The sequence below is a fragment of the Odocoileus virginianus genome, chromosome 31 (genome assembly GCF_023699985.2).
Source record: "Odocoileus virginianus isolate 20LAN1187 ecotype Illinois chromosome 31, Ovbor_1.2, whole genome shotgun sequence".
NCBI classification, from domain to species: Eukaryota; Metazoa; Chordata; class Mammalia; order Artiodactyla; family Cervidae; genus Odocoileus; species Odocoileus virginianus.
The window spans coordinates 31,663,143-31,683,948 of NC_069704.1; the positions used below are offsets into that span (position 1 = coordinate 31,663,143).

The following is a 20,806-nucleotide window of genomic DNA, read 5'->3' on the forward strand; positions in this document are numbered from 1 at the left end:
GCACTGGTCAACAGAATGGGCCCACTTTTTTCCCACAATGCCTGCCACACATCACACAACTAATGCTTCAAAAGTTGAAGGAACTGGGCTACAAAGTTTTGCCTCATCCACCATATTCGTTTGACCTCTTGCCAACTGACTACCACTTCTTCAAGCATCTCTACAACTTTTCGCAGGGAAAATGCTTCTGCAACCAGAAGGAGGCGTTCCAAAAGTTTGTTGAATCCCAAAACACGGATTTTCAAGGTACAGAAATAAATAAACTTATTTCTCATTGGCAAAAATGTGTTAATTGTAATGGTTTCTATTTTCATGAATAAAGATATGTTTGAGCTGAGTTATAATGCTTTAAAATTCACGGTCTGAAACTGCAATTACTTTTTCACCAACCTAATACAATGGACTACTGCTTGGCCATAAAAAAGAACAAAATAATGTCATTTTGCAGCAACATGGATAGAGCTATAGATTACCATATTAAGTGAAATCAGACAGAGAAAGATACCATATGTTATTACTCATATGGGGAATATAAAATATTACACAAAGTAGTCTATCAACAGAACAGACTCAGGGACACAGAGAACAGACTTGTGGCTGCCAGGGGGGAGGGAGCTGGGGGAAAATGGAGGAGGAGGCTGGGGGTTAGCAAATGTAAGCTATTATATCCACGGTGGATAAACAAGGTCCAACTGCATGGCACAGAGAACTATATTCAGCGCCCTATGATGAACCACAATGGAAGAGAATGCATGAAAACGTGTATGTACATATAACTGTCACTGTGTTGTAGAGCAAAAATTCACACTGCAGGTCCATCATACTTCAATTAAAAACACAACAGCAGCAGCGCTTTCAGGAGATACTCCCCGAAATCCCTCAAACCTTCATAATGCTTCAGTTTAAGACACTCTGACAATATGAGCATATGGTATTACTGAAGACAACTTTCACCTATAAATCTGATGCAAAGCTGTGGCTCAAAACCCAAAGAGCTTGTCAAGCCAAAAGAGAAAATATGCAAAAATAGAAAAGAATCTTATCAATGAAACAGGGATTCACCAAGTATCAGATACTATAAACCTGTATTAATTAAATGCATTCTAGCATACACAGATCAAGAGAAAACAATCTAAATCCATGTAGATTTATGTAATCCATGTAATTCCATGTAGGAATTACAGATGATAAAGATGAAATTTCAATTAGTGGAAAATCAGTGCATCAGTCAATCAACACTATTAAGATAAGTGGCTAACTACCGGGAAAAAGTGAAACCTTTCATTTACACAATTAAAAACAAACCCCAGGCAGATTTAAGTTCTAAACTTAAGACAAACAAATGAACAAAAATTTTTCAATAATTTACAAAGCTATGAAGAAAAAAGTTGATTACTCCAGCTGTGTAAAATATTAAAAAATTACATGCAATAATAACCTTGTCAGTTAAAATACAGACAATTATCTGGGGGAAATATTTTTAATATAGGCTATTTTGAAATAGTATCCAGAAAATATAACTAATTCATACAAATGTTTGTTGTTGTTTTAGTTACTAAGTCATGTCCGATTCTTCTGCAACACCATCAACTACAGCCTGCCAGGCTCTTCTATGAGATTTCCCAGGCAAGAATACAGAAGTGAGTTGCCATTTCTTTCTCCAGTGGGTCTTGCTGACCCAGGATTGAACCTGTATCTTCTACATTGGCTGGTGGATTCTTTACCACTGAGCCATGTGGGAAGCCCAACTCATAAAAATATGAAAAGGCAAGTAACTGGAAGAAAAGTAGGCAAAGGACATGAATGAACAATTAAAAGAAGAGAAAGTATAAACTATTAATATGAATAAAAATTCAAATGTAATCAAGTAATGCAAAACAAAATGATGATTTTTTGAGGGCAGGAGTAAGGGAAATTTTAAAAAGTAAGCATACTCTCATATACTGTTGGTGTGTAAACTGATAAAGTCTTTTGTGAGGGAAATCTGGCTGACTCCATTAAAATCCAGTCATTTGATTTCTAGGCTTCTGTCTTCAAAATTATTTGCACATGTATATGTATAAAGCAGATGTATAAATTAAATCTACATTTAATTTTCCAATTTTCCCATGCTACCAATAAATGCTGCAATCTGAAAGTCCATCAATAGGGATACCACAGAACAAATTATGATAGTCATTTCATAAAATAAAAAGCAATTTTAAAATGAACAAGGTGGAACTATTACACACTAAAATGGAAAGAACTCTACGATATAGTGAATGGGAAAGAAATCTGCAGTACAGTACAGTCAACCCCTTCTATCCATAGTGGATTGGCTCCTGACACCTTGGCAGATGCTCGAGTCCTTTACATAAAACAGCATAGTTGAATAATGCTCCGCATATCCCCATTTACAACTAACTAGTTTTATAACAATGACTACCTCCAGACAAGGAACAGAGACTGTGTGGGGGAAATGGTCTCATGGCAAGTTCTGCTTCATCCCTAATGCTTAAATCTGTTAAAATACAAAGTATCCATTTATTACTATATGAAAACAACTAAAGAAAAGTTGTTATGGGCACAATTAAAACCCGAGATCAATAAAATATGTCTAATTAGTAACATTGCCATAGAAACTACAGTAGCAATAAGTTAGCTATTCCATTCATTCAACAAATGCTCAGTGCCTACTACTACCTGCAAGGCACTGTTCTAGGCACTTGAGATACAAGAGGGAGGAAAACAAATATGACCACTTCCTGGAGCTCACATTCTAGTGGAAGGAAACAGACAACGCAAAAGTAAATTACATAGGTAGATTACATAGAAGGCTAGAAGACTGTACATGCTAGGGGATAGAAATGACAGTTAAAAGACGATATGGATTAAAAGGATACAACTTTAAGATATGGTCATGGTAGGCTGCTGGTAATCATGATCCCTGGGCTCAATGACTAAAACCCTGAGGAAATGAAAAGGATTATGTTCCTCTTGTGATCCTTCTCAAATGCTGTTCCATAGCCAGGAGCCAGGTTTGATTTCATTACATCCTTCCTATACCTGCCAGTGGCATCAAATAATGATGTTCTCAAAGTGTGGTCCCTAGATCAGCAGCATCAATCTCACCTGGGAACTTGTCAGAAATGCAACTTCTGTGATCCCACACCAAACCTACTAAATAAGGAACTCTGGGGGCAGGTCCCAGCAACCAATGTTTTAAAAACTCTTTCAGATGACACTGGTATCACTAAAGTCTTAGAAGAACTAAACTTCAAATTCTACTTCTCCTAACCAAATGTCCATCTTGTCCACTTACTAATTTAAAATTTCATATTTCCAACCTTGAAAATTGAGTCTGGCCATAGCAGTATGAAACAGTGGCTATGGGAGTACACGTATAATTAAGCATTTCATTTCCCAAGGGATTCTCAATCTACTTTCATCTAGGCAATTAGTCATCTGTTTCTGGTCATCAACCAGCCTATCACATATGACATGCAACCAATCAGTTCAGTTCAGTCACTCAGTCGTGTCAGACTCTTTGCAACCCCATGAATCGCAGCATGCCAGGCCTCCCTGTCTATCACCAACTCCCAGAGTTTACTCAAACTCATGTCCATTGAGTCGGTGATGCCATCCAACCATCTTGTCCTCTAGCATCCCCCTCTCCTCCCACCTTCAATCTTGCCCAGCATCAGGGTCTTCTCAAATCAGTCAGTTCTTTGCATCAGGGGGCCAAAGTATTGGAGTTTCAGCTTCATCATCAGTCCTTCCAATGACTATTCAGGACTATTTCTTTTAGGATGGACTGGTTGGATCTCCTTGCTGTCCAAGGGACTCTCAAGAGTCTTCTCCAACACCACAGTTCAAAAGCATCAATTCTTCAGCACTCAGCTTTCTTTATAGTCCAAGTCTCACATCCATATATGATTAATGGAAAAACCATAGCTCTGAGTAGACGGACCTTTGTTGGTAAAGTAATGTCTCTACTTTTTAATATGCTGTCTAGGTTAGTCATAACTTTTCTTCTACAGAGCAAACGTCTTTTAACTTCATGGCTGCAATCACCATCTGCAGTGATTTTGGAGCCCCAAAAAATAAAGTCAGCCACTGTTTCCATTGTTTCCCCATCTATTTGCCATGAAGTGATGGTACCAGATGCCATGATCTTAGTTTTCTGAATGCTGAGCTTTAAGCCAACTTTTTCACTCTCCTCTTTCACTTTCATCAAGAGGCTCTTTAATTCTTTTTCGCTTTCTGCCGTAAGGGTGTATCATCTGAATATCTGAGGTTATTGATATTTCTTCCAGCAATCTTGATTCCAGGTGTGCTTCATCCAGTTCAGCATTTCTCATGATGTACTCGGCATATAAGTTAAATAAGCAGGGTGACAATATACAGCCTTGACAGACTCCTTTCCGAATTTGGAACCAGTCTGTTGCTCCATGTCCAGTTCTAACTGTTGCTTCTTGATCTGCATTCAGATTTCTCAGGAGGCAGGTAAGGTGGTCTGGTATTCCCATCTCTTTCAGAATTTTCCAGTTTGTTGTGAATGCAACCAATAGCTTTTCTCAATAAATTTCACATCCTGTACATCTATTCTCAAGGAAAGGACCAAAAGTCACAGTTTCACTAGGTACAACCACTTCCTATCACAACTAAAGTCAATTGTCTCAAAGAGCTCACCCAAGGTTAAAAAATATACAATTAGTGTTATACTTACAACTTTGAAAGGTAAATTTACTCAGACTTCAAGGAATACTACTGCACACAAGAAAAAAAAAGAAATATTACACTACACTATTTTAAAGGATACAAATACTTACAGCTTATCATGAAGCAGTTCTCCCAACTTTAATTCTAAAAGAAACAAAAAAAGAAGAGAAAAACCTTTTGAATAATACCATATTTATATTTAACTGCTAATTCTAAGAAAAAAATGATACAAAATATTAGCATCTGGAAAACGTGCTTGGAGTCCTTTATACTTCATTTTCTAAGAAATGGTCATATTATTCTACTCAATTACTAATATAATGTCTTCTATGCAGTGAATATTTAAATAGTAACTATAAATTGAACTTCTGAGAATTTAGTAAGTGACCCACCCATCACAGGCCACAGTAATACAATCAGAATTATCAGCCTCATTTTAAAAAAAAAATCGCTAATATATTTATCCCTACATAAACTTTTCCACAGAACGCTAAGCTATTTTTCAAGTTGTTTTTAAACCACTTGGCACCATAATCTAATCTCTCTTTGTCCCAGGAACAGTGTCAAGACTATTTTTTTTTGGCTGCCCTGCAAGGCTTACAGGGTGATCTCAGTCCTCCAACCACGGATTGAACCCACACCCTGTGCAGTGTAACTGCAGAGTCTTAACCACTGGACCACCAGGAAAGTCCAAAAACCATTTTTTAAAATTACACTTGATTCAAATAAGGTAGAAAGCACTTGAGTAAACAGCTGATCAAGAATGTTTATCCCCTGTAAAGCAGCTGTTCTCAACCTTGGCTGCATATCAGTATAAACTGGAGAGCTTTTGAAAATCCTAACGTCCAATCAGCATCCCAAATTAATTAAATTCTAAGAGTGGGACCTACACAGTGGTTTTAAAGGACTCCAGATGATTTCAGTGTGCAAGGAAGATGAGAACCACCACTGTATTATTTTTAAGTAGCTTAAGTGTTGATGGTCAAATCCTGTGGAAGATATAAAGAAGCAGTTTTCAGAATTTTACTAACCCCCCTAGCTCACTGTAAGTTCAGTAACATTCGGTTTTTAAAGTTTCATGTCCCTTCCCCAATGGCTTATGTGGGTAAAGAATCTGTCTGCAATGCAGGAGACACAGCTTTGATCCCTGGGTTGGGAAAATCCCCTGGAGAAGGAAATGGCAACCCACTCCAGTATTCTTGCCTGGAAAACCCCATGGACAGAGGAACCTGCTGGGCTACAGTCCATGGGGTCACAGAGTCAGACACAACTGAGCAACTAACACTTTCCTTTCATGTACCAAAGCAAATAAATCAATGAGAAACATTTCTCAAAATACTACAATAAAGCAGACCATACAACAGTTCTCAAAGACTGTCTGAGAACCCAGGGTCTGTGACATTGAAGTTGTTGTTTTTGTTTAGTCTTTAAGTCATGTCTGATGCTTTTGTGATCCCCTGGACTGCAGGCTGCCAGGCTCCTCTGCCCGTGGCATTTTTCAGGCAAGGAAACTGGTGTGGGTTGTCATTTCCCTCTCCGGGGATCTTCCTGACCCAGGAATTGAAGCCATCTCTCCTGCACTGGCAGGCAGATTCTTTACCACTGAACCACCAGGGAAGCCCAATGTTAAAGTTACTTTTCAAATAATACTAAAAGATTCTTTCATTGTGTTGACATTTCCAATGATGATGCAAAAACAACAGTGTACAGAGGAAAAGGGCAGAACTGTAGTTTTAGCACAAATCAAGACAGTGGTCCCAAGCAAAACAGCGTATTCTTCATTTCCATGCACTTTCACTCAAGAAGTCATTGATGGGAATGGTAAAAATTATTAATCTCAGGGCAAGGACCAGAGTGCAAGTGAGGCATATACGGTGCAAAATTTAACAAGGCACTTTCAGATAGTACCTTCTTAAGTTTTGTACCCTGTGCGCCTCAGTCATTTCATCCTAGGGCTGGTCCTGATATACCTAATTAAATTTCAATCTCTGAGTACATCTTTTTAATACTCTATTTGATAAACAGGAAGCATATGTAAACTTCCTCTGCTTACTACCAAAGTAAGAGGCTGTCTCAAAGAAAAGCTCTTACACAATTATCATGGAACACCATTTTTACTGGAAAGAACATGACAAGTTAGTCATTCGAACTTGACAATATAGCAGTTTTTTAAAAAAAAAAAAAAGAGTCTGTCACTTTAAGAAAATAACCGACGTGGTTTACTGCCAATGACAATATTTGAACTTTCAAAAAAAAAAAATCAGGACTCTGGAAAACACATATCTGCCACTGTGAACTTGACAGTGTCCCAATATTTAAAAAGACTTTCCTGATTATACTGGTGGTGATATTATTGACAAATTTGTTTTTTAATATTGTATAATGAAGTGTGTCAACACCTGGAAGATGTGCTCAACTCACTAAACCAGTTTTTGCAAATGATAATCCATGTCACAAAATAAGGCATGGATAAAAGATCCAAAGTTCTAGACAGACCAATATACTTTATGTAACAGAGCATGAAAGGTCCACTGATAGGCTTTCAGATTTCACACTGCAAACTAATCTTTAAGAAACTATCACCTGTTACAAGTTTTGGTGTAGTAGCAAATTACCCAAAAAGTTTCCCAATCTTTTAACTATATATTTTGTGAGGCCAGATTTACTTCTAATGTTTCAACCAAAACAACACGTGGCAACAGATTGAATAAGAAGCCGCTATGGAATTCAAGTGCTCTCTATTATGCCTACATCAGAGATTTTCAAAAGTATAAAATAATGCCACTCTTCAAAGTTGTCCTTTGTTTTGAAAAATATAATTTTCTTTTAAAAATGCTATGCTGACATGCAAAGGGTTTATTATCATTTTCAAATATTTTAAAAATTTCTCAGTTTCAAATTCTAATAAACATCAATATACATATAGTACACATAAGCAAAACTTTTTAAAAAAACTACATGTGCTTGCATGCTCAGTCATGTCCAACTCTTTGCAACCCTGTGGACTGTATCCCTCCAGGCTCCTCTGTCCATGGATTTTCCATGCAAAAATACTAGAGTGGATAGCCACTCCTTTCTCCAGGGGATTGTTTCTGACCCAGGATTGAACTTGTGTCTCTTGCATTGGCAGGTGAATTCTTTAAGAATATAAAGGAGTCCTGATGCCAAAAAGTTTGAGAACTGCTATAATAATGTATCATAAACTTTAGAGTAGATTTGGGTACCAAACAGCTTCACTGAACACTCCAGAGAACTAGGAGCAAGTAGATCACTCTGGACACTGAGTTCATCATCTGAAAAATGAAGGGTTGTACTAGATGACTCTGTAAAGTTCCTTAGGACATCCTCCCTTTTGCCTTGGAAATGAACAATAAACTATAACTTGTAGCTGGAGTTTGGATTTGCAGTAGTGCTAAGCACTTGAAGCATATATTCATTCTCCCAAAAAGTAATCTAACAGAATGAGAAAAACATCCAACTATTTGACATTTTACCATCTTACAAATGAGAATATAATTTGTAAACTGAAGTTACAGATATCTACACATAACATTATAAATGATGGTTAAATTTGCTGCTTTCTTCACTATGAAGGCCCTATTGAATCTATGACATAGCTGGACACCAGTATCATTATACAGTAATAATTAACAGATGAATTAAAGTTCACCCCTGGGGTAAAGGTGGCCAACTGAACACATGCAACAACCTTTAATTCCCACCTGAAATTTTATTTCAATAATTAAAATTAAAAAAAATTTTTTTTAAAGAAAACTATGAACCTTAAGGAAGAGGAAAACTAGTTGTTGCAAAAATAATACAACAAAATTAGGGAAGCTAGGAAAGAGAAAGACAAGTAATTTCTTAGCAAGCTCGAGCAAAATAAAACCAGCAGTGAAGTGTGAAGCCTGAGTCACTCAGTCGTGTCAGACTCTGCAACCCCATGGACTGTGGCCCACCAGGCTCCTCGGCCCATGGAAATCTCTGGGCAGGAATACTGGAGTGGGTTGCCATTCCCTTCTCCAAGGGTTCTTCCTGAAACAGGGATCAAACTCAGGTCTCCTGCACTGCAAGCAGATCCTTTACCATCTGAGCTACCAGCAGCAGAAAGCCAAAAACAACTTGATTTATCACTCATCTTTGAAAGTGAGGATAAAGACAGGCTGAAATGTGGAGGACTGAGCCATCAGACAGCCCAAAGCCCTGCCCTAAAGTACAGATCAGGAGAACTACCCCTCCCCTCACCTTGGGTAATACTGAAGATTTTCTTTGAAAGGGGCAAACCAAAAAGTTTTCAGGACAGGTTATTTGAAGGCTAGGATTCAGTACTGGAAAGAAGGGGCATTAAATGAATACATGACAACTCCAGACTTCTTCCCCTATTTAAAATGCAGTCAAATCTCCAAGCTCAAGCAGATAAATTTTATCTACAGAATATAATCTTTCCAAGAGGAAGGAGCCAAATAACTGACACCACGGGTTCTCCAACACAAAAACCAAGTCAGATCACCTGACACTGACATGCACAGCAGAAGAGTCCTGCTCAAAAATTCAAGTTGGCTTTTTAGCCCCTTAGGTAACAAAGAATTCTCAGATACCTGAAGTAATCCTCTAACACAGAAGACAGAAACCAAAGAAAACAAAATTAAAAAGGCAGGCTGGAGGAAAGACACTATGTAGGGAAACAACATTTCAAAAGAACTGTTATTATCCTTAGAGACAAAACAGTGCAACCCTGAAACAAAACCAGGACATTTTACTTTTATTTAAAAGAGATATCCAAAGTAAGGAAGAGAGAGAGATTCAGAGGAGGGGGAAAAAAAACACAGAAATTAAAAACATTATAACAGGAAAAAAAAATTAAATTCAAAGTCTTTTAACTCCATTCAGCTGCTATAACCAAAATACCATATACTGGGTGACCTATGAACAACAAATTTTATTTCTCACCGTTCTCGACCCTGGGAAGTTCAAAATCAGGGAACCAGCAGACTCAGTGTCTGGTAAGGACCTACTTCCTAGATGGCCTTCTTTTTAACCTCACATGGTGGAGAAGTGAAGGCTAAGGAGAACAGGAAAGATATATCCATTTGAATGCAGAGTTCCAAAGAATAGCACGCAGAGATAAGAAAGCCTTCCTCAGTGATCAATGCAAAGAAATAGAGGAAAACAATAGAATGGGAAAGACTAGAGATCTCTTCAAGAAAATTAGAGATATCAAGGGAACATTTCATGCAAAGATGGGCACAATAAAGGACACAAATGGTATGGACCTAACAGAAGCAGAAGATATTAAGTAGAGGTGGCAAGAATACATAGAAGAACTACACAAAAATGATCTTCATGACCCAGATAATCACGATGGTATGATCCCTCACCTAGAACCAGACATCCTGGAATAAGAAGTCAAGTGGGCCTTAGGAAGCATCACTACTAACAAAGCTAGTGGAGGTGATGGAATTCCAGCTGAGCTATTTCAAATCCTAAAAGATGATGCTGTGAAAGTGCTGCAATTAATATGCCAGCAAATTTGGAAAACTCAGCAGTGGCCACAGGACTGGAATTTCATTCAATCCCTAAGAAAGGCAATGCCAAAGAATGCTTTAACGACCACACAATTTGCACTCATTTCACACACTAGTGAAGATTCTAGTGTGTGATTCACACTAGTGAAAATTCTCCAAGCCAGGTTTCAACAGTAAGGGAAAAGTGAACTTTCCAGATGTTCAAACTGGATTTAGAAAAGGCAGAGGAACCAAAGATTAAATTGCCAGCATCTGCTGGATCATAGAAAAAGCAAGACAGTTCCAGAAAAAATCTACTTCTGCTTTACTGACTATGCCAAAGCCTTTAACTGTGTGTATCACAACAAACTGTGGAAAATTCTTAAGAGATGGGAATATCACACCACCTGACCTGCCTCTTGAGAACTCTGTATGCAGGTCAGGAAGCAACAGTTATAACTGAACATGGAACAAGACTGGTTGCAAATACGGAAAGGAGTATGTCAAGGCTGTATATTGTCACCCTGCTTATTTAACTTATATGCAGAGTACATCATGAGAAATGCTGGGCTGGATGAAGCACAAGCTGCTATCAAGATTGCCAGGAGAAATATCAATAACCTCAGATATGCAGATGACACCATCCTTATGGCAGAAAGGAAGAAGAACTAAAGAGCCTCTTGATGAAAGTGAAAGAGGAGAGTGAAAAAGTTGGCTTAAAGCTCAACATTCAGAAAACTAAGATCATGACATCCGGTCCCATCACTTCATGGCAAATAGATGGGAAAACAGAGAGACTTTAGTTTTGGGGGCTCCAAAATCACTGCAGATGGTGACCTGCAGCCATGAAATTAAAAGATGCTTGCTCCATGGAAGAAAGGTTATGACTAACCTAGACAGCATATTAAAAAGTAGAGACATTACTTTGCCAACAAAGGTCTGTCTACTCAAAGCTATGGTTTTTCCGGTAGTCATGTATGGATGTGAGAGTTGGACTATAAAGAAAGCTGAGTGCCGAAGAATTGGTGCTTTTGAACTGTGGTATTGGAGAAGACTCTTGAGAGTCCCTTGGACAGCAAGGAGATCCAACCAGTCCATCCTAAAGGAAATCAGTCCTGAATGTTCATTGCAAGGCTGAGCTGAAACTCCAATACTCTGGCCACTTGATGTGAAGAACTGACTTGATTTGAAAAGACACTGATGCTGGGAAAGATTGAAGGTGGGAGGAAAAGGGGACAACAGAGGGTGAGATGACTTGATGGCATCACCGACTCAATGGACATGAGTTTGAGTAAACTTCAGGAGTTGGTGATGGACAGGGAGGCCTGGCATGCTGCAGTCCATGGGTTTGCAAAGAGTCAGATACGGCTGAGCCACTGAACTGAACACTATGGTGGAAAGGACCAGGAAGGCTCTGTGGGGTCTCTTTCACAGGAGTATTAATCCCAATCATGTGGGTTCTACTTTGATGACCTAAGCACTTCCCAAAGGCCCCACTTCTTAATATCACCACACTGCGTGTGTGCATTAGGTTTCAACACACGATTGGGGGGGCGGAGGGGGGGGGAGGGACACAAACATTTAGTCCATAGCATTGAGGAAAAATACAAAGAGATGGAAAAGAGGCAACAAAGGATTAACAAAACAGGCCTTTCAATATCCAAAAAGTAAATACTAGGGGCTATAGCTCAGTGGTAGAGCATTTGACTGCAAAAAGTAAGAACTCCATAAAGTGAATATGGAAAAAACAAGAAATAGAGTAATTCAAGAAAATTCCCAAGAACTGAAAAATCAGAGTGAAAGCGCTCAAGTGCCATCAAACAAAGCACACCACTGTGAAAGCTCTGGACATGAGGAACAAAAAGATTCTAAAAGGTTACATATGAAAGTTCAGTAATCAGAGTATCAGACATTTGAGCAATGCCCTCAAAATTCTCACACACTCCCAGATGTATTATCAATAAAGAGGAAGGAGAGAACAGACATTTCAGAGCCTCAAAAAACTGTATCTCTCATGTGCTTTACTCAGGAAGATAATAAAGATGTCTAACCAAAACCAGGGAGAAAAGTAACAAACCCCTTAAGCAAGATCTCAGAATTATATCAGGTATAAAAGGCAAGAAATCCAGACTGGAGAGAAGTAAGAGGCTTGCAAAGAAATTTCTTCATGGCGATTTAAAACAATAGGATGTCTGAATGTGTTAGATGATTCAGACAACTGATGAAGAGCATAAAGTACAGTTAATGAAAGCACATATCTTTTGAGCAAACACTTTTTGCATAAAACAGAACTGGGTAGGAAGGGAAAAGCAACAATTTTACTTTTTGACTCAGCTATGAATAATATTTGCATAGCTATAACTACAAGGGGGGGGGAGTCCACAGACAATGCCCAAAAGGGAATGGGGGGTATCAAGAAGTAGCAATAAAAGCATGATATCTAGGATCATGCTTACTAAAATAACCAGTTAAAAGGAGGAAAATGGCGACTTCTGGGGACACCTTTTCTATTGACCAAAGCTCCTAACATAATGCAGGATGCACAATACAAGATTAACAGGGAAATCTAGTAAAAAGAGCCTTTAAAATGCAACAAAGCTACCAATCCTTTCTACTGCATGCTATTTAATGCTAGTTGTTAGTCTTATGATATCCATATGCTCCTTTCCTTAAAAAAATCCAAGGTCAAAGAGACTAAACAGCTGAACATTCTTGAAAGTAATCTAAACAGAACTAAGCAGAGCTATTGATATTCTGGGCAGAAAAATTACTTTTCTGTGGGGGCTATTCTGTGCATCACATGATTAGCAGCATCCTTAATGTATATGCACTAGATGTGCTGTGCTATGCTGTGCTCAGTCATACCCAACGTTGTGTGACCCCATGGATTGCAGCCCACCAGCTTCCTCTGTCCATGGAATTTTCCTGACAAGAATACTGGAGTGGGTTATGTTGACTAACCAAACATGTCTCAAGACGTTGGCAAATGTGCCTTTCAGGGCAAAAATCACCCCGGTGGAGAACAAGAGTGCTCCACAGCTACCAGTGCTGCTCACCCCACACATGCCCTGCCACTACACACATTCTTAATAGTATGGAACACAGAAAACAAAATTTTCATTTCCCAAACCAAAATCACTTTAGAAATATTTTATAGGCTGCCCTGATCTTTCACCAGAATTTCTGTTCAACTTTTTCCTCCTAGAATAAAATGGTTGCAACAAGCAGCAAACACAGAATAATGATTCTAAAACTAGGGTTCATGAATTGAGAGGGTGGAGTGAAAGTCCATTAAAGTTTTATCAAAAATCCATACTTCTAATAATTGTTAAGTGCTATGCAATCAGTTCAATGACAATCTTTTTAAAATAATCAGTTCAGTTACTTAGTCGTGTCTGACTCTGCAATCCCATGGACTGCAGCACACCAGGCTTCCCTGTCCATCACCAACTCCTGGAGCTTGCTCAAACTCATGTCCAGGTCGGTGATACCATCCAACCATCTCATCCTGTCGTTCTCTTCTGCCTTCTATCTTTCCCAGTATCAGGGACTTTTCCAATGAGTCAGTTCTTCGAATCAGGTGGCCAAAGTATTGGAGCTTCAGCATCTGTCCTTCCAATGAATATTCAAGACTAATTTCCTTTAGGATTGACTGGTTGGATCTCCTTGCAGTCCAGGGGCCGCTCAGAAGTCTTCTCCAACACAACAGTTCAAAAGCATCAATTCTTTGGCACTCAGCTTTCTTTATGGTTCAACTCTCACATCCATACACGGCTATTGGAAAAACCATAGTTTTGACTACACAGACCTCTGTTGGCAAAGTAATGTCTCTGTTTTTTAATATGCTAAGTTGGTTATAGCTTTTCTTCCAAGGAGCGTCTTTTAATTTCATGGCTGCAGTGACCATCTGCACTGTTTTCATTGCTTCCCCATCTATTTGCCATGAAGTGATGGACCGGATTCTATGACCTTAGTTTTTTCAATGTTGAGTTTTAAGCCAACTTTTTCACTCTCCTCTTTTTAACTTTCATTAAGAGGCTCTTTAGTTCTTCTTCACTTTTGGCCATAAGGGTGGTGTCATCTGCCTATCTGAGGCTACTGGTATTTCTCCTTGCAATCGTGATTCTAGTTTACACTTCATCCAGTCCAATATTTCGCATGATGCAATCTGCGTGTAAGTTAAATAAGCAAGGTGACAACATACAGCCTTGATGTACTCCTTTCCCAATTTTGAACCAGTCTGTTGTTCCATGTCCAGTTCTAACTGTTGCTTATTGACCTGTAAACAGGTTTCTCTGAAGGCAGGTAAGGTAGTCTGGATTCCCATTTCTTTCAGAATTTTCCAGTTTGCTGTGATTGTTTAAAAGATTACACAAACAAATTCCAAACCGAACAGCTGACAACATAATCAAGTATTGCTATAGTGCCAGTGCCTGTGTTCATAATTCTGCTGGTTCCAGGCGATCACTCACATACAACACAGGGTCTCAAACTTTTAAGTACAAGATCCAGATAGTCTCTGGTATGAAGAAACATGGCCTTAGAATATCATTTATTCTTAAAAACAAACATATTGTTCTGGGTAAGAGAAGACAGAACAGGAAGGAAGAGAAGTAAGAGGCTTAAGCAGCCTAGATTTTTTCTTTTTAACATTTTGCATTGGGGTGTAGACAATTTACAACGTCGTGATAGTTTCAGGTGAACAGTGAAGGGACTCAGCCATAAACATACATGTATCCCCTCTCCCCCAAACTCCCCTCCCATCCAAAGCATCCTAGATTTTAAATGAGGGAACAGAAAACAACAAAAGTTTTCTGAAAGTACTAGGCAAGACCTAAAGAAACTGGATGGATAAGGGGAGTCCTAAATAGTGATGAAAGTAAAAGTGTTAAGTTGTTCAGTTGTGTCCAACTCTTCATGACCCCATTGACTGTAGCCTGCCAGATTCCCCGTCCATGGAATTCTCCAAGCAAAAATACTGCAGTATGTTGCCATTTACTTCTCAAGAAGATCTTCCCAACCCAGAGATCAAACATAGGTATCCTGCATAGCAGGCAGATTCTTTACCATCTGAGACACTAGGGAAGCCAACCTAAACAGTGAAATCTGTTATAAAGATTGATGAAGGCAGAATGAACTAAGTCATCAAAGAGAAAAGAAAGTAAGTGAGCGGATGGGCCCATATCTCCTAACCTAGAGTTTAAAAAGAATGAAAGTAGGGCTTCCTGGTGGTCACTGGTTAAGACTGTAAGCTTTCAATGCAAGGGGCCCAGGGTTCAATCCCTGATCTGAGAACTAAGATCCCACAAGCTGCAGGCAGCAACCCCCCCACCAAAAAGAATGAAAGTTATGATAGCTGACTCTGGATTATCTCTGAGCTCTAGACACATGATGGTGTCGTCATTCCAGGAGAGGTTGTTGGCTGTCCAGAACGAGTGTGGAAGGGAATCTTGCAGTCAGAAACTGCAGCAGCAGTGTACTTTTTATGAGCTCTATGTTAAAGTGAAATTTTAAGTTGTGACTTTGTAATTCAGAAAGTGCCTAAATATAGACAACAAAATGGAAATAAAGAGCAAAGGCTTTACAGGTAACAAAATGAGATGGTTTGAATTAGGCAAGATTTCCCAGAGAAGCAAAGCTCAGAGGTGTTATTTAGACGAATGATACATTACATATATTACATAAAATAATAGTGATGGCACTATACATTCAAAATACTTTGGAAAAGAAAAAAAAAGACTCAATGTCAATTATAGGAAATGCAGTTAGGAATGTGTGCCAGCTGACCAACAGGAAATAAAAGAAATAAAGTTAGAATTTGAGGATTTTAAAGAGCCACTAAAAGAATAAGTAAAAATGTGCATGAAAAATGCTGTCATCAGGAGAATACATGTAAATCATGGCTAATTCATTTCAATGTATGACAAAAACCACTGCAATGTTGTAAAGTAATTAGCCTCCAACTAATAAAAATGGAAAAAAAAAAAAGAAATTAAGAATATCAACATAAAAAAAAAATGCTGTCATCAGTAGACAGGGTATTTTATAGCATTTTATACTCCCCACCGCCCCCTGAATCACAGAAGTCTAACTAAATGCCATCACACTGTTACCAAAGAGAAAGCACTGCAACAGTTAAACAAATTCTTAATACCATGGGCTTAAGACTGCTAACAGCCTTTAGTCCTAAAATCATACAAAAGTTTAATTCTATGTCAACTTTTTAGTTTCAAGAAGTATACCTCTCATTTGAGCCACCTGAAACAGTACAAGGGCTAATTATGGGGGGATTAATAGGATAGTCTGATGCTGACAACAAGATAAAATGCCACCCTCTCTCAATCTACACTGAAGCAGGTATTAAACCACATGTCCTACTCAAGGTTCCTTCCCAGAAGAAGCAGTTATTCACTGTTCCTTAAACATAAAAATCTCAGTTTAGAGTAATTCCCTCACATTCACTTAACAGAATCTTGACCACTACTTCACAGCCCAGCTCAGGCCATGTGAAAGTAAAGTCACTCAGTTGTGTCCAACTCTTTGCAACCCCATGGACTGAAGCCTACCAGGATCCTCAGTCCATGGAATTTTCCAGGCAAGAGTACTAGAGGGTTGCCATTTCCTTCTCCAGAGGATCTTCCCAACCCAGGGATCGAACCCGGGTCTCCCGCACTGCAGGTAGATGTTTTACCATCTGAGTCACCAAAGAAGTAACTCAGGCCATATTTACTTCATAGAACCTTTCTTATTTAGGTTCATGTTAGTTCTCTAATACACATCACTTAAAATCAGCATAAGATTATAGGTGTGATCCACTTACTAGTCGAAGAACACTGAGCACAAAAGCTACATTTTAATTTACATTTCTCTCTCCCTTAGACAAACATATATGGGCATTCACCCAACTCTCAGGCTAATGTTTTTTCCACTATCTCACTTAGGTGTACTTTAACTGGACATGTATTTCAAAACAGTCAAAGAGTAAGCACATGATTTATCCCTGTGATTACACTCAGCTGGCTCCCTTTCCATCTGCAGTTCCAAGTCTTGACTCCTCTTGTTAAGAGCACTATTCTAAATACACACCACCATCACTAAAAGCCCAACCTCTGTTCACTAAGAAAATAGAAGCCATCATGTGTGATCCCTCTACCATTCCTCCCCACCCACTTAGAAACACACCTGTATCTTCACCATCTTATCATTCATTCTTTTCCTGAAGTTAATTTTAATTTCTCTACATGTTCTTGATCCCATCCCCCATCCTCTCTTAAAGTTCAAGCCCTCTACCATTTGTCCTTTTCTCTTTATTTTCCTTCTCTCCCTCTCCAAAGCTCTTTCCGCTCCAGTCATTTATACACAAGCATTTACTGAACTTCCTAAGAGCCAGGCACTGTTCTGTGTACTAGGATTATTTCTGCACTCACAGACCTTATTATTTCAGTGGGTGAGGCTAATAGTAAACAGTAATTGAAAATGATAGTTTCTCACAGCAGATAAGTACTACAAAGAAAATAAACTGGGATTCAACTGGGGTGGAGTTGGACAAAGGAGAATAAGGGGATAAATCTGCTTAGGTTAGCTGTTTTGAGAGCTCACTGGAATGGTAACATTTAAGTAGTCAGGAAGCAGCCAGCTACCTGAAAACCTGCAGACACAATCTTGGTGTACTTAATGAGATAAGGACCTCTTGACTAAACATAATGAGCCTAGTGGAGCAGTGGTACAAAAAGTCTAAGGCAGGCACCAGATCATATAGGCTGTAGGGAGGAAGTGTGAATTTTATTCTACATGCAACAGGAAGCCACTGGAGGACCTCATGCAGGGAATGACATGATCCAATTATTTTCAAAGCTCAAATATACAATAATACTCCTGTCTTTGGGGTGACAGAATTCGTTATTTCCAATTTGAAATTATTGCTATGTGCACTCTAACCTGTTAAAGTTAGAAAATCTTAAGAAAAAACTGCCTCAACATCTGTATTTAATGCAATATCTATAAAAACTGGTTTTAAATGAAAGTTAAAATCAGAAGACAGAGAATTAGTAAGTGTGGTAACTCAATAAACCACACTTACATGTTGATTTTTTTCCCATTTATTGAGATAGTTTAAAGATCACAATCCACATTTTTATTATACCCTTTCCCAAATTTTGAACTTCTAATTCAAACATTCAAACTCACCTCGACAAGCTTCTTCAAAATCTTGGGTTATGTCTACCCAGTTTGTATTGCTTTTTTCCATCTTTTCTGGTATACCGAGCTCCCATCCTGAATCATCATCTTCTACAGAAGCTTTCATAACCATTACGCCTATAAAATTAATATTATCGTAAGAGAGAGGATGCATCTTTCAGGGCAAGAATATTTGCAAACCATGTGTGTTTAAGTACTGGATGAAACTCTTACTAAACTGTTGAAGCAGAGATCTGAGTTTGAGGACAGCTCTGTGAAAAACTACCTTAATGCAATTAAATCTCACGTTAATTAACACTGCTGCTGCTCATTTAATAATAAATAGCCCATCACCTACCAGGACTCATGATCAATGTGCCTATTTGAGACGTAAAATCACAAACCATCCCACCAGCGACCCCAAAAGAACCAACTCCAGAGCTTCCAACTTTTAACACTGGCCACAAATAACCAAGGCACTCTTCAAGGTCCCCTCTCGAAGTCCAAGACCCCATGCAGCAACTACTCAAGTCAAGATGGTCCCTCACCTGCCCGGAGCTCACAGGGAGAAACCTCTCCCGATCCGGCTGGACCCCCGCACACCCTGTACGGGGGGGTGGGGGTGGGGGCATTGCGTGAGGAAGCGTACCGCCGGCCCAGGGCGGGGGAACACCTGAAGAGGGGACCCGCCCCAAACAGGTCAGCCCGGCCGGGCCCCGGCTCCACGGGCACGGAAGCAAGGACAGGGCTGGCGTCGCGCGCGAGGACGGGCACGCCCGGTACCAGGTCGTCGCCCGGGTAACACCAGCTAAGGGCAGGGCCTCGGCGGGGAGCGGGCACGAGTAAGCCCGAAGCTCCTACCTGAAGCGCGGCGGGAGGGCCGGGGCCGCAGGGTGACCTGGCCTCCCCAGGGTCCGCCACACGCGCGGGGGGCTGTGGCTCTAATGCACGGGAGGAAGGAAGTCTCAATGGCTCCGCACCGCGGTCCCTACCTACTTCTCTCGTGGCCACCCGCGCAGCCACGAACCGTCCAGACCGCGGAAATAACGACGCCTCCTCGGCCGCCACCGGCGCCCCCTCCCCGCTCCGCCCTGCCTGACCGGCCTGGTGCGCGCATGCGCACGCCTGGTTCGCGCGACCCCGCCTCCTCTCGCTCACGCCTGAGGACTTCGCGCCCCTCGGCCACACCCCCTTCCTCGCCACCGCCAACATTCGGCCGTTGGCGGCCATCTTCTCTTCTCGCGGGATTACAGCAGATCGCGAGACCGGAAGCTACATTCCTTCTCCACCCTGCGGCCTCATCCGGGGTAATGGGTGGGTCCTAGCAAGGGGCGGAGCCTGGGGGCCCCAGAGCCCGCCCCTCCTCACCCCGCACGACTACCTGGGAAATTCTTAGAAAGGTGACAGGAAGGAGTGAGGAAAGGATGGGAGTGTGCGGAGATCCTAGAGGTTGGGTCCTTGAATGAGGACCCCAGCTCTGCTGCTTGACACCGGTTTTATGTTTCCTAGAAAGTCTGGGAATTTCGAGAGGGAAAATGGAAACAAAATACAGTAAAATCAAGCTTTTTTTTTCTTTTAGACCTTTGGTTTAGCATTTTCCTAAAATTAATAAAATGATCAGTTTTAAAGTGGGGTTACATTAGTGACTAGAACGGGTAGGAAACAAAACACAACCTTACCACTAATAGACATTAAGAGGTAATCCCAGATGGCTCAGTGATATCCTCCTGCCATTGCAGAATTTGGGAGTTTGATCCCTAGGTGGGGAATATCCCCTGTAGGACAAAATGGCATCCTACTCCAATATTCCTGTCTGGGAAATTCATGGAGAGAGAAGCCTGGAGGCCTACAGTCCATGGGTTTGCAGAGTCGGACAAGACTGAGCACACACACAGGCAGCCATTAAGATGGCCAGAATTTAAAATATGATACAAATGTTGACAACTTGGATCAGCAGGACCTCTCATATATTGCTGAAGGGAATCCCAAATGGTACAAAAATTTTGGTCAACAGTCCATCTTTTACTATAAAATTAATCATGTATTTACATGATCCAGCAATTCCACTTCTAGGTATTTAATTAGGAATGAAAATGTGCCCATGCAAAAATTTGTACATTAATTTTCATAGCTTTATTTTTAATGACCAAAAACTGGAAGCAACCTCAATGTTCTTCAACTGATGAATGGATAAGCAAATTGTGGCATACCCATTCAATGATATGTTAATTATCCATATAATGAATAGTAATTAGCGACAAACAAGGATGACTACTTGACATGCAGATAGATGAATCTCGTAAAACATTATTCTGAGCAAAGGATATCAGACTATGAGCAACACAGTATGATTGCATTTATATGAAATTCTAGAAAAGACCTATAATCTATCGTGACAAAACAGAACAGTGAGCACCAGGAGT

The 20,806-nt window shown here is 40.0% G+C and overlaps 1 protein-coding gene across 6 annotated transcripts in view; it reads right to left on the reverse strand.

The window, feature by feature from the left end:
• NAA35 (N-alpha-acetyltransferase 35, NatC auxiliary subunit) overlaps positions 1-19,484 on the reverse strand; it is a 92,049-nt gene extending 72,565 nt beyond the window's left edge. For 2 of the 6 annotated variants that reach the window (XM_020882189.2, XM_070459530.1), the window contains exons 1-3: positions 19,376-19,484; positions 18,393-18,521; positions 4,812-4,845 (exon numbers count right to left, since the gene is read on the reverse strand). In XM_020882189.2, coding sequence (XP_020737848.2) covers positions 4,812-4,845; positions 18,393-18,516 — 158 coding nt within the window. In that variant the 5' untranslated portion in view covers positions 18,517-18,521; positions 19,376-19,484. Of the gene's footprint in view, positions 1-4,811; positions 4,846-18,392; positions 18,522-18,931; positions 19,028-19,244 lie in introns of those variants that run through there. The other 4 variants (XM_020882188.2, XM_020882191.2, XM_020882190.2 and 1 more) reach the window with 4 other exon arrangements.
• Between the last annotated feature and the right edge of the window lie 1,322 nt (positions 19,485-20,806).